Genomic DNA, 17,956 nt, shown 5'->3' with positions numbered 1-17,956 from the left:
AGTGGTGCATTACAGGTCCTGGAAGGGAGTTTTTTTTCAAGGTGAGACAGGAGCTGGGTGTTGTGCCAAAAACTGATTTATAATCTTTCCGTGTGTTTTTTATGTGTAATATCTTTACATATGTTTACAGACTTCAGTGAACAGTGTTTGCAGGGTTATATATAAATAAAAATAAAAAACTTTTATCTTTATAGCTCTGTCTTCTTGTACTTACATTATAACCAATCCGGTCGTTTTGTCCACTTAAAATATGTTTACAGAACTATTGTTATATTTGTTGCATATCCACGAGGCCAGATTACTCTTGAAAAGACATTTTTAATGTCAATTAGATTTTTTTTAACTGGATAAAGAAAGGATATATGAAAGTCACTGCCAAAAACTGATTGCAGCTTCTACCGTGTAACAGTTGTTTTTGGCTCAAGTTGACTTGATGTCATTCAGGAGGGAAATATTTGACATCTGTTTCACATATTCGAAACCAACAAGACATTTATAGCAGTTTGAATATAATAATCAGCTTTTGGCACAACACCTGTTCATAGTGGGAGAGGGCCGAGGAGAGGGGGAAGAGGAAGAGAGGATGGATGTATGGTAGGAACTCAGAGCATAGCCCGATGGTTTTGTTTGTCGAGAGACATGAAAAGAAGTTTGGAGGTGTAACATTAGCTAAAGTATTTAGAGACGTTTGTATGTAGCTGTTAAGACAGAAGAGCAGGAAAATAAAGTGTTAAATACTGACAAAAGACTGTGAGAGAGAAAAATATTGGGGGAGTTTAAAGTAATGTGGGACGTAATCACAGGTATACCAGTAGAGGAAGATTTAGAAAAAATATTTGCCAAAGTAGGGCTCAGAGAGATTAAAAGACTGATGAGAACGGCCAATGAGGAAAGAGTTGACAGTGTGTCTGTAATGCTGGAATTACCGGTTCTTCCAGGGAGAGTTAGGGTGCCTGAGCTTTCTTGGCGTTCACTTGGATTTTTCTCTCTATGCAAACAAAACAAACCGGGGGGTGTGGGAGGGGACAAGGTTACAAACTCATCAGTTCAATTACTGACTGTAGACTCCGCCCACCACTTTCATATGCTTTATTTTATGTAACATTCAACAGTGAACTTTAAATTTTCTTTCTCACCCCCTCCTCTCTGCTCCTCGTCTCTCTGTGTGTCTGACCTGAACCACTGCTAATTAATAAATGCTATCTCATCTTAGTCTTGCTCTGTATTTCTTCCCTATCCACACTCTACAGTATCTGTATGGCTGCTGTCTAAACCAGCTGGGAGATCCATAACTCTAATTTCAAAGGACACAAGGACATAAAACCGCTTAGATGAGTCAAACCTGATAAACTGCTTCAGAGTTTTGGTGACTATAACAGATGCATGATGGACCGACCACATAGCTCACTGATTGGTTGCTGTAGAAGTGAACAATTGTACTTTAACCTCTCTGCTCTGTGTGGTTTCCTCTATCAGACCAGACAACCATCACAGCTGAGTCTGGACAGAACGTCACTCTGACATGTGGAGCTCCATCAGACAAAACCATCAGAGCTGTGAAGTGGAGCAGAACTGACCTGGGAGATAAATATGTGCTTTTGTACCGAGATGAGCAGCTGGATCAAGACAACCAGCATCCATCTTTTAAGAACCGGGTGGATCTGCAGGACAGACAGATGAAGGATGGAAACGTGTCTCTGATTCTGAAGGATGTGGCGACTGCTGATGGTGGATCATACAAGTGTGGTGTCCTTATGGGAGAATCAGCATCATGGGGACTGTCAACATGAGTGTTGCTCCTCCAGGTGAGTGAGCAGAGTTCATTATGTGTGATCAGAGGTGAAGCTGCTTCCTGGTTGTTGGACGCTGTTCTACCTGATTGCTGACACGTCTCCTTTTTCTCCTGCAGGTCACACAAAGGATGGATCTAAAGGACAGATGAATCATCTATCAGGTTCTGGAGTGTTTCTTATTCTTTTCCTTTTTCTTGTTGTCACTGCTGCTCCTGTTTGTCGTTGGATTTTCATCTCCAGAAAATTAAAAAAGAAAATATTTCAGGGGTCATACTAGTCCCCTGATGGTTTTAAAACACTATTTAAAAATGATGTTGGTTCAAAAAGATGAAGAGACAGATTAGGTGGTCGAATTCATGATGGTTTCACACAACGTAACATTCTGATGATGGAACAACCAGAAGGAAGGTCGGCATAAAAAACAGGAATGTTTCAAAAACAATGAAGGTTTAAACAACTCTAACCCTCAAAATATGAAAGCAGAAATATGAAAGGATTTATTAAATATATTGAAGGTATTAATAAAACCATGACCTCATGCTTATGAGTAAACTTTAACCGAACTCCTGTTTCATTTTCACCTGTGCTTTAAATTTATATAAAACCAACGATGTGGTTTTTAGGAGGTGTTGCAGCAGTGATGTTGTGTTGCTGCAATAACACGAGCTGCTGCTGGAGTTTGTCTTTTTAAGTCAAAAACAGACAAGAGAGGAATACAGTCAGATCTGCACAGGAGGACATACTGGTATCTAACCGACCAATCACAGTCATCGTGGTCGACACAACAAGCAGCTACATTTTTATGTTTGTATGTGACAGTGTTACAGAATCTCTCAGAATGTGAAGCTGACATGGAAAAAATAAATTTTAAATAGGAAATTTTTTATTTTTAATCTAACTTTTTTTTTTTTTAGCATTGAAACAAAGTATAAAGCTTCTTTGTTTTTGTGTTTATTTGTTCATTTTATTTGACAATGCTAAGATCAATATAACAGATGTGCTGCACACAGTAGATGATTTGTAGCTTTGGGCACTTCTTGAGCTTTTTATCTTAAAATGTCAGACTGTAACTTCACTGATGAGCCTCGAGTTAAACTGTCTGTGGAGGAAACTTCACAGTGAAACTCTGAGCTGAGGAACAAACTCCTCATCATCCTCATCCTCAGCAAACAGCAGAGTCTCATCCAGTGATGAAAACAGACACTAGAATTCCTCACAACGTCCCAACACAGGCATGGTTTTTGGTATTTTTTAAAAAATTATTATTATTATTATTATTATTATTATTATTGTACTTGTACCTTTTATTATGTTTCCCTCAGTCATGTGCTTCTTGTGCCAGATTGTTGTGCACCAACATGCTGAATAGAAATCACTTTTTTTTTTCGCAGCTCTTCATAAATCTGAATAAAAAAAAGAGTTTTTTCATCCTGACCTCTATCAGCTTCATGTCTATGTTCACTGTTGCTGTCCAATAAAGGCAAAATGCCAAAGAAGTAATGTTCAAAAATAATGTTTGATGCTGATACCTCTTCATGCCACTTCATATGAAACAGCTCATCTCATAAATTAACCAGCAGAGGGCGATGGGGAGCCCGTCCATCCAATGCTTTCCCTTCTCTTCAAATAGAAAATAACTTCTCACTACTGTGTAACATCTGTAACATCTGTCCATGACTGATAGTTAACTGTGTGCTGTTTGCTTTCACAGCACTAACAGTGTGTTTACAGGAGGTACTGCACGGTGGATCAACATCTGATGCTATTTTTCTGTGTTCATGACTCCATCAGTTTTAACAAGATCACCAACAGCACCGACTGAAATGAAGCTCCAACCCACAACAGAGCCTCCTGTTTTACAGCAGTAGAAGCTCACTGTTGTAACCTCTTCCTCCGAACATACTGATGATGATTTGAACCAAAACTGTAAAATTTGGATTCGTCACATTTTAAGACCTGTTCCAATTTTCAGTGCAGTTCTTGTGTAATTTGAAATGTTGCCTTTTCATGCATAGTTTTTCTTTAGACCTGATACTTCTTCTCTCCTCGACTTGTCCTGTTCCCACTTTAAACCAGAGTTTTGAGCTTTTAAGAATCACATTGTTGGTGCAATAACATTATACCATAAAATTTATTTATGAAGCACTTTAACATAAAACCAGAGTTGACAAAGTGCTGTACATGCAAATAGCATAAGCAAAGTAAAAATAAAATAAAAATAAGATAAAATAAAATAAAACATGTTAAAAACAAATTGAGTCAGTCCCCTTAAACAGTGCCAAAGGCTTCAGCAAATAAATATGTTTTAAGAAGACTTTTAAACTAAAAAATAAAAGAGGTCTGTCTAACATGCAGATCATTCCACAACACTGGAGCAGCTACTGCAAAAGCACAATCACCAGGCATAAGAAATTTAAAAACAAATAAGAGAATTTTAAAAACAATCCTAAAATGTTCAGGTAGCCAGTGGAGTGAAATTAAAATGGGGGTAATGTGCTCAGACTTTTTTGTTCCAGTTTAAAGACGCGCTGCAGCATTTTGCACAACAGACGCCTAATGGACGCATCACTAACCCCACAGTTAAGTGTGTTACAATAATCCAGCCTAGATGTAACAAAGGCATGGATTACTGTCTCAAAAAGCTGTTTTGATAGGATGGGCTTTATTTGGCTGATTGCCTCAAATGAAAAAAGCTAGATGTTACAACAGCTCTGACCTGGCTTTCAAGTTTAAGATCTGCCTCCATTTTAACTCCCAGATTAGTGATGACTGGTTTAACAAACTGTGCCAGCGAACCAAGATTTATAGTAGTGGCCTCAGAAGTGCCACCAAAAACCATCACTTCTGTTTTCTGTTCATTAAAATGTAAAACGTTCAAAGTCATCCAGGCACTCATTTCATCACGGCATCTGAGCAGAGGGTCTACTGAGAAGCCATTTATCTTTTTAAGTGGGAAATAAATCTGGGAGTTTGTGTCTGTCAAACTGTGAAATCTTTAGCAGGTTTCCTTTTCTTTTCCTTTAACTAAAGAAATGTGAACAAATGTGTGGTTGTTACAGACTTCAGGTAATAAAGTCTCTAAAGTTACAGTTTAACATTGGTTCTCTGCCTAATTGAAAAATGTGTATAAACAAACTGGTTGATCCCTTGAGTAAGTTCATTTTAATGCCTGAATGAGTCATAGGTCAGCGGTGTTAAAAATGAGTGTAAAAGTGACATAGTGACCGTTATTCTCTGAGCTGCTTGTGGTTTAAACAGAAACTAGAGTAGCTAAGTTTTCTGTTTTGGGAGGAAAAGGAAAGAAAGGAGTTGCAGTTTCGTCAGAGGGCTGCTAATCTTAAAAAGAGGAAGTGAAATGTCTGAATCCTCCATAAACAGGCCGTGAATCTAAAGCTGTTTAATGAAATATGATCTGTTTTAAATACATTCAGTAAACTCACTCCAGTGTTTTTTTTTTGCTCTTTAATCATATTTATGTGGCACCAACATTTCCATCTGTCAGATTGTGACTGTGTACGTTTACTCTGCTTTTCTAGTATTTCTACTCACTGACACCTTAATGTTACGTTCAGCTGAGCTTGAACCTGAACGTCTGACAAATCAGTGGCCTGTGGAGCCACGAGCCTCGGACCATCATCATCAACAGGTTTGTAGTTTTTACTTACACGAGCGCAGTGATGACGGCGATTAAAATATTATAAAATTATTTTATTTCATTAAAATAAAATAATAATAATAATTTGTAGACTTTGTACATTTTTAACTAAAGTTATTAAACTCATGTGATTTAAAATAGTCCAGCTGCTCACATCTGCTCCTTTATTCTTCCTCTTTTCTCGATGGCCGTGTCATCAGACTCTTACACGTCCTCATAATTATCTTTAACCATCATTAAAAAGAGTAACGAGGAGCTCATTTCACTACCTTGAGAAGTTAACCATTTATTTTTAAACATAAAAATGCTGATGAAGCCTTTAAAATAAATATTGTTTATGATCTGATGAAAACATCAACATTATAACAACAGTAATGGCTTCAAGTCCCACAGGCACCTTTATGCTTGTGGGACTCAGTCAGACTCTCAGACACTGAGCTATGATTCTTTGGTGCATTCAGATACATTTTTTGTATAATTTATGTTTTATTCAACACCGAGCTGTTACTTTGTTGTTGTTGTTTTTTGTAAAAGAAATAAAGTAAATGGTATGATGCTAGTCTGTCTTCGTATCTGACTGCTTGCATGGCGTGCCCATTATTCTGCTCACTTCTGGTTCCCTCTCTATATACGACCCCACCACCATTGTTTATGTGCCTTAATTCATTCACTTCTCATATAGGCCCAGTACATCCATGCAGTATAAACTTGTAAAGTGATTTACATATAATTCTTGCATTTTTAAAAACAACTGACTAAAACTATATTTTTTACAATATTTGCATGTCAAATTAACATAATTGTTTTGTTCTGAGTATTAAAGTATTTCACTGTTTTTGTTCAAAGCATTTGTAGTTTTAACCAATAAATTTGATTATCATTACACATTGATGTTGTAAATATAACAAACATATCAGTCGTGCAGTCGTCTACACTAACGACTGCACCTCCAAGAACTCGGCTGTTAAACTCCTAAAGTTTGCAGATGACACCACCATCGTTCAGGATGGTGATGAGTCTGCATACCGGCAGGAAGTTGAGCGGCTGGTACTCTGGTGCAGTCAGCACAATCTGGAGCTGAACACTCTTAAAACTGTAGAGATGACAGTGGACTTCAGGAGACATCCCTCAGCTCTGCCCCCCTCACCATATCAGACAGCCCTGTGTCGACTGTGAAGACCTTCAAGTTCCTGGGTACCACCATCTCCCAGGACCTGAAGTGGGAGACCAACACCAACTCCATCCTCAAAAAGACCCAGTAGAGGATGTACTTCCTGAGACAACTGGGGAAGTACAGTCTTCCACAGGAGCTGCTGATCCAGTTCTACACTGCGGTCATTGAGTCTGTCCTGTGCTCCTCCATCACAGTCTGGTATGGTGCAGCCACTAAACAGGACAGGAGCAGACTGCAGCGGACTGTACGGGCAGCAGAAAGGATCGTCGGCGCCCCCCTGCCCTCCATCCAGGACCTGCACCTCTCAAGAACCAGGAAATGGGCAGGGAAAATCATCACAGACCCCTCACACCCTGGACACAGACTTTTTGATCTGCTGCCCTCTGGCAGACGGTACAGAAGCCTGCAGACCAGGACCACCCGACATAGGAACAGTTTCTTTCCCCTCGCCATCTCCCTTCTTAACAGTTGACCTGTCACACTGCTCCCACTGCCAGACTGCAACTGCACCTCATGTACATTCTGTAGTATTCATTCCACCTCATTTCATTTCTGTATTTTATGTATAAGTTTAGATTAGTTATTTATAGTTGGTTTACACAGCTTTGTGTATGTATGTGTAATGTGTGTATATAGACACGTGTGTGTGTGTTTGTGTGTGTGTGTGTGTGTGTGATTTACATTGCTGTGCTTGAGAGCCTCCATCTACAGGAACCAAATTCCCTGTATGTGTCTGCACATATACTTGGCCAATAAACACGATGCTGATTCTGATTCTGATGTTTAATAGTTTACAAAAGTCCACTGTGACTGAAGCAGAATTTTTTTTTTTACAGTGTATGTACACGAGCCTCGGAGGCCTTCCCCAAACCCTCAATTCACGTTGAAATCATCATCGAGTAGAAATGCTGTCAAACCTTAAAAGGGGCGTGGTCTCAGCAGGCTGAGCAGGTTTTCTTTGTGTTGTGTTTCCAGCAGATTTAAAGACTCAGAGAATGCAGGACGACGATATTTTATATTTTTTCCAAATTATCGAATGAACACAAAAACACTCCTGTTATAAAGACACTCAGTTTGTGCTTCATTCAGAGGGGTTTCTAAGCTGCCGTTTTAAAAGTACTGCTCAAGAATCTAATTCACACTGAAAACATTTCCTCGCGCCTCGGCAGTGACGTCACTGTGATGCGGCGTTAAACGCCTCAAAAGCACACTGATTAGTGGGTGGATGTTAATTAGTTTTCCTCTGTTTATACCTGCACCTTAAAGGATCCACAGGTCGTGTTTTTCTGGTATATTGTAGACGTATACCGAGTTAAACTACAATGACTCCGTTAACATCAGCGTGTCTCTGCGTGGCTCTGCTGTTCGTCTGTGTCGTGGATTTGGCTTCCTCAGGTGAGCGCTCCTTCAGGTACTGCTTCCTTTTTCTTCATGAACATCGCTCTCCTTTACTGTGAAACTGTCAAATCCCCCCGAGACCCCGCCTGTGCTTTACGTCCTCGTAGTGGACAAAAACGGTTAGACCGATATCCTGTTTTATTTTTAGAAGGATATATTTATTTTAAAAAGAGTATACGCAGCTTGTGTAAGCTGTCTCAGGACACCTGAGCTACGAGGCAGGGGTTCGGTCTGGTAAACAAGAAGCCCCTCTGCCCTCCTTTCCTGTCACTTTATCCAGACCACCATAAATGACGTCACAAGGTAAAGGAAAGGAGTGCAGGAGAACGTGCACATTAATGATTAAGGAACTGACCTCACAGCCCATTGTTCCTTCAGTGAGCTGCTTTCAGTCATTATGCAAACGTACTGTTTATAAGATAAACCTGCAGTCAGCTGAGACTGAAGAAGTCACCTGGATGAGTGACGAAACGTTTCTCCCACTGAAAACGCTACATCCACGTGAACCGAATCAACTTTTGGGGTGTGCAGGAGACTTTATGAGGAGCAGATCAGAGAAACTGACAGATTTATAAATCATGTGGGTGTGGCTTGGGGTGTTCAGGCTTGTTTTCCTGTTTGCTTCGGTTGTGCAGGTGTGAACACAGTAATCACCCTCTGGAGGAGCCGGTCTCGGTGCGGTTTGTTTATGGTGTGAACGTGATCCCAACCAGCTGCCAGGGCGCGTTACAGGTTTGGGTTAAAAACGTCCCGTTGCTATGTGTGCTTTATATTCTCAATACAGGAAGAAAGTACAGATGTGCAAAGGTCTGTGTGGGTCAGCAACCAGCCCTGAAACGACTCTGTTTTCTCACACAGCACACTGCACACTACACCTGTACTTCTGTGAGTCTGACCAATGAGCGGGCTGAGCGTCCCCACGTGGTTTGTAGCGACGCCTTTTCTCTGGATGCAAACAAATCAAACCAGTTTACAAACTCAACAGCTGACATGCTGACTGTAGACTCCGCCCACCGTGTGCCATCTGATCCCGCTGGAGCGGAAACAGTGAAAGTTTCCCTTCATTATAAGGATTCAGCTCCCACATACTGACGGGACGTTAAAGTAAAGGTCGTGATTTTAAAGAGGAAGAAACGTACAGCTCTGAAATGACACCATCGTAAAAACTGCAGCACAGCAACAAACTGAAGGACTGTGATGAAGCCATGAAGCCAACTTTATTTATGAAGGACTTCATGAAGTGCTGAACACAGGATCAAATACGTCAGAATAAAATAAAAGAAACACCTCAATTAAAATAAGAACACACAATTAAAACCTTGTCTTCTCTGCTAAAGGACATAATAAACCTCGAAGCTCCTTTTTTACTATTTAGAGAATTCAGACAGTTCTGATTGTGGCTGGAGAGAGTTAAAGGTCACCTCACCAAGTACAGATGTTTGTGTCCAAACAGGATCAACAAACTGAAAGTAAAATAAACTTTTGGATATTTTTTTAAACATTTTTGAGACAAATGATAAAATTTCAAATATAAAAATCCTGCTGAAGTAAATATTGTTTGTGATCTGATGAAAACATCCACATTATAACAACAATAATGGCTTCAAGCTCACATTCAGGCCTGTGAGACACAGTTAGACTGTCAGACACTGAGCTGTGACTCTGTGGAGCATCTCACCATTCAAATACACTTTTATATACTATATTTTATTTAATATTCAACACTGAACTATAAATTTTATTTTTAGATAAACATTTTGATCAGTATTTTCAAAGAAGTTTATTTTTTTAAACATTTAGTACAACCTGTGAGAACACAGGCCTGCGTGTTTGATATATAATATCTCACCTTAGTCTTGCTCTGTATTTTTCCCTTCTCCACACCTTCACTATCTATATGCTTGCTGTCTTATTCAGCAGGGAGATCCATAACTCGTTCGGTACTTTCATAAGACACAAGGACATAAACACTGATTACATACAAACGCGAGTCAAACCTGATAAACTGCATCAGAGGTTTGGTGACTTTGTCCCAAAATAAAGTCCAAGAAGGTTTTTGTTTTTTTCTGTCCTCTGTGACAGCAGAGCTCACTGGTCTCTGATCCTCTCTCTGATTGGCTGCTGTAGAAGTGAACAGTTGTACTTTAACCTCTCTGCTCTGTATTGTTTCCTCTTTCAGACCAGAAAACCATCACAGCTGAGTCTGGACAGAACGTCACTCTGACATGTCGAGCTCCACAAGGCAAACCCATCAGAGCTGTGAAGTGGAGCAGAGCTGACCTGGGAGATAAATATGTGCTTTTGTACAGAGATGAGCTGTTTGATCAAACAAGCCAGCATTCATCTTTTAAGAACCGGGTGGATCTGCAGGACAGACAGATGAAGGATGGAGACGTGTCTTTGATTCTGAAGGATGTGACGATTAATGATGGTGGAACATACGAGTGTCGTGTCATTGTGGGAGAATCAGCATCATTGGAGATCATGGGAACCGTCAACATGAATGTTCTTCCTCCAGGTGAGTGATCAGAGGTGAAGCTTCCTGTCGTTGGATTAGATTCTCTTCTGTTCTTCACTCATCATGAATGCTGAAACCCTCCTGTTTCTCTCCTGCAGGTCACCAGGGAGACACGGAGGATGGAGGGATAACGGATATCCCTGTTGAACTTAAAATCGGTCTGTCATTTTTTGGTGGGATTGCTTCAGGTTTTCTTTTGTGTTGTTTTGGGATCTTTATTTGCATTTACTGCAATAAAGATGCTGAGGTTCGGAGTCAGGAGATATAAGTCTCCTGACGACCGTCACAAGGTTTAAAAAACCCTAAAATGAAAACACAGTTTAAAAACTGATGTTTGTTGAAAACGCCTATAGAAACACATCAAACACATTAAATATTTTTCAATAACAACGATGGTTTAAAACCCTGTAAAGGCCTGTAACCTTAAAAATATTCATATTACGAAGGTAAAAAAAATCAATGGATTTATTAACCCTTGTGTGGTGTTCATATTTTTGTTACTCAGCCAGTGTTCATGGCTCTGGTGGACCCGCTGGAGTTTTGGCTTTCCAAATTAACACTATCAAACAATTTTATGTTAAATTACTAAACAGATGTTTACTTCATCCCAATTACAAGACATATGAACAGCAAACATGGTTAATTTTTTTAATGTTTTCCCTTTACCTTTGTTAGATCACATTTATGAATTAATGTGCTTCTCTTTTTTTTTTTTTTTTTTTTTAAATAAAATGTTATAAAAAGCTCCTCTCTCTTCCAAAATCAATTGGATGGCCCTCGCCATCTTTTGCCATCTTGATCAGTTGTGATAAAGAACCACACTGGCAAAGTCTTATTTATAGTATTATGCCCCTAATTTGCAGGTGGGACAGGGTATGAGAAATAAAATTTGGATCCCCCAAGAAAGAGGGTAAAATGTGTGGGAATGTAAGAGCAGACGGTGTTGATAGTTGAATTTTCAACAATGTTGCAACTTTGTGCGGGAGCAGGAGGGGAAGAAAACACTATCAGCAGCACCAGAAAGGAGGAAGACAGAGTGGGAACACAGGACCAACACTTTTATTAGACCTGGGTCCAGTGGACCTGAACACCTTGTATGTAATGTAAATGCGTGGGGGGAGGTACAGTATGAGGTCATTGAAAATTAGTTCGGATTTATGTTCTTCACAGAAAATAAGCCAAAGCCAATGAATTTCAGGTTGAATAAGTAATTAATTGTTTAATTTTTCTTTTGAAAAAAACTGAAAACGGGTCTCGCCGAACACCATACAAGGGTAAACATATTAAAGCCAGTAGACAAAAAGTCTGAGGAGGAGAGCTGAGAGGCACTGCCTTTTAAAAAAAAAAGACCTCATACTTACTATGTCATTTGATCAAGATTTAACCTGCTACTTAAGCTACTGCTTAATTTATACATCTGCTGCAAACTTGTATATAGAACCTACGATGTGGCCACTCAAAGTGTTGGGAGGTGTTATTAATGCCTGTTATACTGAAAGTTGAGTTTCTCTCTTTAAATTTATCAAATTTTGTTTAAGTCAAAAACTGTTTTCAGAGGAACACATAGCCACATATGCATAGGAGGAAAAATGGCAATTCCTCACATCTCAAAACAAGCACCGACATGTTTTTGTTCTTTTATTATTATTATTATATTATTATTTTATTATTATTATTATTATTATTATTATTATTATTATTGTTTCTTTTCTAATGTTTCCCTCAGTCATGTGCAGTTGACCAATAGGAGCACAGAGCAGTGATTGTCTCAGCTTTTCTGCAGAGTTGTTACACCTGCAGACTGAGAATATTCTGCTTCCTGTGCCAGATTGTTGGCACCAACATGCTGAATAGAAATGTAGTGCTGGGAAAGAGTAAATACCTCCTGAACTGAGTAACTGGTTGTGCCAGTTTGTGTGGATAACGACTCTCATCGTGCTTCACTGGAGAGTTGCACTTCTTTACATCACGTTATATGAAACAGCTCAACTCATAAAGTAACCAGCAGGGGGCGATGAGGAGCTGATCCAATGCTTTCCCATCTCTTTAAATACAAAGTAGCTTCTTACTAATGTGTAACAGCTGTTCATGACTGATAGTCAACTGTGTGCTGTTCCATCCAAATATGCTTTAACCCTTTAAAGCCGGTCGGATCGGGCACACTCCATTTTGCGTAACTATTTTTAAATCCTGGTAGCTCTGCAACCACGTAAGCTAGCGCAATAATTTTTTTTTGCTTATGAAACCGGAGGAGTTGTACTTACATCTTATGCAATCAGCTTGATCTAGGTCACAGTTTCCTTCCACATATAGCTTTGCAAAAACTGCAAAAAAGCACTTGCAGCAACAAAAACATAATATTCCAGAAACACATCGCATGTCCGCCATGACCTGCCCGAAACCGGAAGTGACATCATTTTGCGGAAATTTAGTTTTTTACCATCGGGGCCTTATGAGCCTATACTTGTGTTTTTAAAATTTATGTTTGACTTTCTGACTTTCTGTGTCGTTTCTGGGATGCTTAGGACTCATATTGCACTGCTGGAAATAGTTTATTTTGATGCATATGCTGCTTTTTTGCAAATTTCCATTATAATATTTATTTTCGTTTTTCCTGCAGTATATAAAAATTGGTGTATTTCAAAAATAAAACTATGAAGACACTCAAAATAAATTTCCTGTGGTGGGAAACTATTTTGTGCAACTTTTTTGTATTTACAGTTTTGAGGGATAAACCTCTTAAATTTCTCTAACTAGAAATATATGTTAAAAAAACAAAAAGAGTTTTAATTTTTTTGTTTGTATTTTATTGCACTTTTTTGCAATTTATGTAATTACTATGCACTTAATGCAGACATATTATTAAAATTTGGGCTATAATGGTTGTATTGATGTATATCAACTTGAAATGCTCCCAGAAATGGCTCTACAGCATGTAAAAATATGATAGAAGCTCTGGCGGACTTGGTTCTATGGTAGGTCTTAAAGGGTTAACAGTGTGTTTACAGGAGGCATGCATGGGGGACTCATCAGTTTTAACTAGATCATCAACAGCGACTGAAATGAAGCTCCACAACAGGAAACTGTTCACTGATGAGACTTCAGTGAACAGTAGATGAATCAACTGAAGGGTCAGATGCATCTCTCAGGTCCTGTTTCTTCAGGACATGACTTCCACAGACTGTTCATCTGCTGCAGATAGTTGTTTTTTTTAGGCCTGATACTTCTTTCCTCTTTCACTTGTCCAGTTTAATCAGATTTTTAAGGACCCACTGCACACTGTACTGAGAGTTTTAAGATATCCGTTAAAGAATCAGATTGTCGGTGCAATTCTATTATTCTGTCTGTCAAACTGTGTTATCTTTGGCAGGTTCCCTAAATCTAAATAAAGAAATGGAAACAAATGTGTTGTTGGGACAGATTTCTTGTAATAAAGTCTCTGAAGTTACAGTTTAACGGTTCTTTGCTTATTTGAAAAATGGTTTAGAAACAAAACTGGTTCATCAATTTGAATTTTGATACCTGAATGATTCATGGATCAGGTGGAAGGACTGTGTTAAAAATGTGTGGGAAGGAGCCAAAGTCCAGAGACAAACCTTCATCCTGGAGTTGCTCAAGATCACTTTTTAAAGACTGTGCAACTGATCGGAGGCAAAATAGGGAGAAAATAGTGTCGGTGTGCTCATAGTTATATATCAGAATAGCTTCATCACATGAATCTTAATGTAGTTAGAGATCAGCCACTGTTTGTATGAATGGAGGAAGAATACGTGCTCAGAGGAAGAGGGCGGGCTTTACTTGGTGTCAGTGAGAGAAATGAAAAAAAGCTCAAATGAGTGAGAAGGACGATGAAGGAAACATCTGTGCTGTGTCTGCTCTGTAAGTAGAATCTCTGTGTTTGTTTGAATTCTTGTACTTTGACTGTCTGCTCTCCTGATAACTGATGATGGAGGAGAAGACATGAAAAACAAATCAGGCTGAATTCAAGTTCAAGAGCAGTAAAAGCAACAGAAAAAAACTATAAAATAGATTAAGATATACAGAATAACATTCTATGCAAAACAGAAAGAATACTATAGACAATAGAATAAGTACTATACAAATATTGCACTTGGTGCCATACATATATGTGAGTTTGAAACATGAAATGTGTAACTGTCTTTAAAGCTTCGCTCTGCACATAGTGACCGTTACTCTCTGAGCTGTTTGTGGTTTAAACAGAAACTAAAGGAACTCCATTTTTCTGTGTCTGGGGGAAGAAAGTTGCAGGTGTTTCATCAGAAAGGTGCTAAAAAAAAAAAAGAGGAAGTTAAATGTCTAAAACCTCCATAAACAGGCCATGGATCTAAAGCTGTTTAACGCTTTAAAGCCGGTCAGAGCGGCGGTTTTTCGTGTCCCTTCCTCAGTTCATTCACTTCTCCTTAGTACATGAGGATCTGCCCTGCCTGGGAGCAGCCAGCAGCCCCCCTCTAAGGCCTTCACCAAACTGCAGCCTTAATTCATGCTCAAACCATCATCGACCACAAATGCTGTCAAACCTAAAACGAGAGTTTGCAGTCTCACCAGGTTGAGCACGTTTTATTTTTGTGTTTCCAGGAGATTCAAAGACTCATCAGAGTAGAATGAAGGACGATGATATTTTATACTTTTTCTACATCACCAAATGAACACATGAACATTCCTGTTACAAACAGGCTCAGTTTGTGTTCCATTCAGTGTTTTTATTAATTAGAAAATCAGAGAATCTAAACCACACTGAAAACATGTGAATCAAACAGTTTTTATTTCAAGTTGTGTCTAAGAATCGATTCATTACTGGTGCTCAGCAGAGAAACACACAGACATTAGATCCTCCTGTTCTCTCTGCAGAGCAGTCTTACCTGGTAATGCTATTTCCTGGTGATCTCACGTCAGTGGGAGGTGACTGCATACCTCCACAGCACGAGTTGCCATGGTAATGTACCCAGGTAAGACGTGAACTCTATTTGTAGTACGTAAAACCCAATGTTAACCCTGAAGTTATGTGAATAAATCAAACTGCTGCCTCACAGCACAGACCTGTGGCAAGAACCAGAATAAATCCCATTTTTCTCTGCAACGCACCTCCAGTGACGTGCAGTGACGTCAGTGGATTGCGGCGTTAAACAAAAGTAGATCGATGACTGAGCGCGTGTCAGTTAGATTTCCGCCGTTTGTACCTGCGCTATAGAGGATCAAACAGGTCGTGTTTTCCCGGTACCGAATAAAACTACAATGACTCCGTTAACATCAGCGTGTTTCTGCGTGACTCTGCTGTTTGTCTGTGTCGTGGATTTAGCCTCTTCAGGTGAGCTCTCCTTCAGGTACTACTTTCTGTTTCAACTGCACGAACAAGGCCCTGAAACATTACGCTGTCTTTTAATGTAAAAATGTTGAATCTCCCCTAGACTGTGCCTTATGTCCATGTAGTGACCGAAAAATGCTTTTTAATGATCAGAAGGATGGATTAAATCTAATAAATTTAAAAAAAAAAAAGTATACGCAGGTTGTGTAAGCTGTCTCAGGACACCTGAGTTACGGAGTGCGGTCAGGTAAATGAAAAGCCCCTCTTCCGTCCGTTCCCAATAACTGTACCCTGACTGCTAACGGCACTAAGGCTAAGTGTGTACCTGAATTAGAGTTTTTACTCAAACTCTTCTTTTCCTGTTTGGTTCGGTTGGTTGTGCAGGTGTGAACACATAATCACACTCATGCGCAGCAACAACTGCAGCGAGACCCTCAGGAGGAGGAGGGGGAGGTCTCGGTGCGGTTCGTTTATGGTGTGAACGTGACCCCAAACACCTGCACGGGCGCGTTACAGGTTTGGGTTAAAAACGTCCCGTTGCTATGTGTGCTTTATATTCTTAATACAAGAAGGAAGTGCAGATATGCAAAGGTTACGTGAGGGTCAGCAACCAGCCCTCTCACAGCACACTTTACCTGTATATACTTCTGTGACACCTGACCAATGAGCGGGCTGAGCGTTCTCACGTGGTTTGTAGTGACGTATTTTCTCTGTGCGAAAACAAATCAAACCAGTTTACAAACAACAGTTGACCTGCTGACTGTAGACTCCGCCCACCGTGTCCCACCTGATCCCGATGGAGCAGAAACGGTAAAAGTTTCCCTTAAAGAGGAAGACAGCTCTGAAATGACATCATCATAAAAACTGCAGCACAGCAACAAACAGGAGCAATGTGAGGTGAAATATGATGTTCAATCATCTTCATATATTCTGATCTTCATTTAGAGGGATTCTGTGTGCAGAAACAATCATCAGAGATCTTTAACCTCTGATAGAAGTGCTGAGCATCCGAATAAAATATAAATAAAACAAACAACTTTAATAAAAAATAATAACACAGAATAACCACCTCCACAGGAGCCACAGGTGAAGTTCTCTTTGCCCCACAGCAGACACTCAGTCTTCAGCTCCAAGCCTGTCAAACTAGGCTGACTAAGAGCTCTCAAATGTGTTTGCTGCTCTATTTGAGTGAGATTTGATCTTATTGAGATGTATTAAGGAAATTAAAATGGGTATAATATTAGCCAGGTTCTTATTTGATAAATTATCAATAAATCAATCAATACTTTATTTATATAGCACATTTAAAGACCAAAGTGCTTCTCAATAGTAAAATTATTCACTCAGCTTTGCAGAGTTTTGGTGACTCTGTCCCAAAATAAAGTCCAAGAAGGTTTTTTTTCTGTCCTCTGTGTCAGCAGAGCTCTCTGGTCTCTGATCCTCTCTCTGATTGGCTGCTGTTGAAGTGAACAGTTGTACTTTGACCTTTAACCTCTCTGCTCTGTGTTGTTTCCTCTTTCAGACCAGAAAAACATCACAGCTGAGTCTGGACAGGATGTAGTTCTACCATGTCGAGTACCATCAAACAAAACCATCAGAGCTGTGAAGTGGAGCAGAGCGGACCTGGAAGAATATGTGCTTTTGTACCGGGATGAGCAGCTGGATCCAGACAACCAGCATCCATCTTTTAAGAACCGGGTGGATCTGCAGGACAGACAGATGAAGGATGGAGACGTGTCTTTGATTCTGAAGGATGTGACGATTGATGATGATGGATCGTACAATTGTAATGTCTTCAACGGAGAGACAAGATCATGGGAGAGCATCAACACCGTCAGCCTGACTGTTTCAGGTGAGTGAGTAGAGTTGAGTGTGTGTGTGATCAGAGGTGAAGCTGCTTCCTGGTTGTTGATGTTTGTTTCTAAAGATGTTGTTGATGAGACTTTGTAGAAAGCAGCTGGTCTGAGTGATGTGATCAGAGTGCAGTAGCTCAGCGGTCCCCAACCCCCGGGCCTCGGACCGGTCCGTGAGTCGTTTGGTACCGGGCCGCGAGAGTTGAGGCTCAGGTGTGAAATGTATAGTTTTCATGGTTTTT

At 39.8% G+C, this 17,956-nt stretch overlaps 3 protein-coding genes across 6 annotated transcripts in view; all 3 read left to right on the top strand.

Moving 5' to 3' along the window:
* Positions 1 to 17,956, top strand: part of LOC146521353 (uncharacterized) — a 60,976-nt gene that overhangs the window by 35,347 nt on the left and 7,673 nt on the right. The gene's annotated exons all lie outside the window — the stretch shown is intronic.
* The window catches only part of LOC146521354 (butyrophilin-like protein 2), a 45,940-nt gene that overhangs the window by 26,237 nt on the left and 1,747 nt on the right, over positions 1 to 17,956 (top strand). For 2 of the 4 annotated variants that reach the window (XM_085155199.1, XM_085155204.1), the window contains exon 2: positions 17,384 to 17,713. The exons of 1 other annotated variant lie outside the window; for it this stretch is intronic. In XM_085155199.1, the coding sequence (XP_085011325.1) occupies positions 17,384 to 17,713 (330 nt within the window). Of the gene's footprint in view, positions 1 to 15,577; positions 15,865 to 17,383; positions 17,714 to 17,956 lie in introns of those variants that run through there. One more of the 4 variants, XM_085155203.1, reaches the window with a different exon arrangement.
* Positions 7,634 to 15,038, top strand: LOC146521355 (programmed cell death 1 ligand 1-like). Its single transcript, XM_085155327.1, has 3 exons — positions 7,634 to 8,017; positions 10,200 to 10,538; positions 10,637 to 15,038. The coding sequence occupies exons 1-3, from the start codon at positions 7,945 to 7,947 to the stop codon at positions 10,804 to 10,806; spliced, it is 582 nt and encodes a 193-aa protein (XP_085011453.1). The 5' UTR covers positions 7,634 to 7,944; the 3' UTR covers positions 10,807 to 15,038.

Source organism: Neolamprologus multifasciatus, chromosome 3, assembly GCF_963576455.1.
Source record: "Neolamprologus multifasciatus chromosome 3, fNeoMul1.2, whole genome shotgun sequence".
NCBI classification, from domain to species: Eukaryota; Metazoa; Chordata; class Actinopteri; order Cichliformes; family Cichlidae; genus Neolamprologus; species Neolamprologus multifasciatus.
This window is presented reverse-complemented; position numbering and strand designations above follow the sequence as displayed.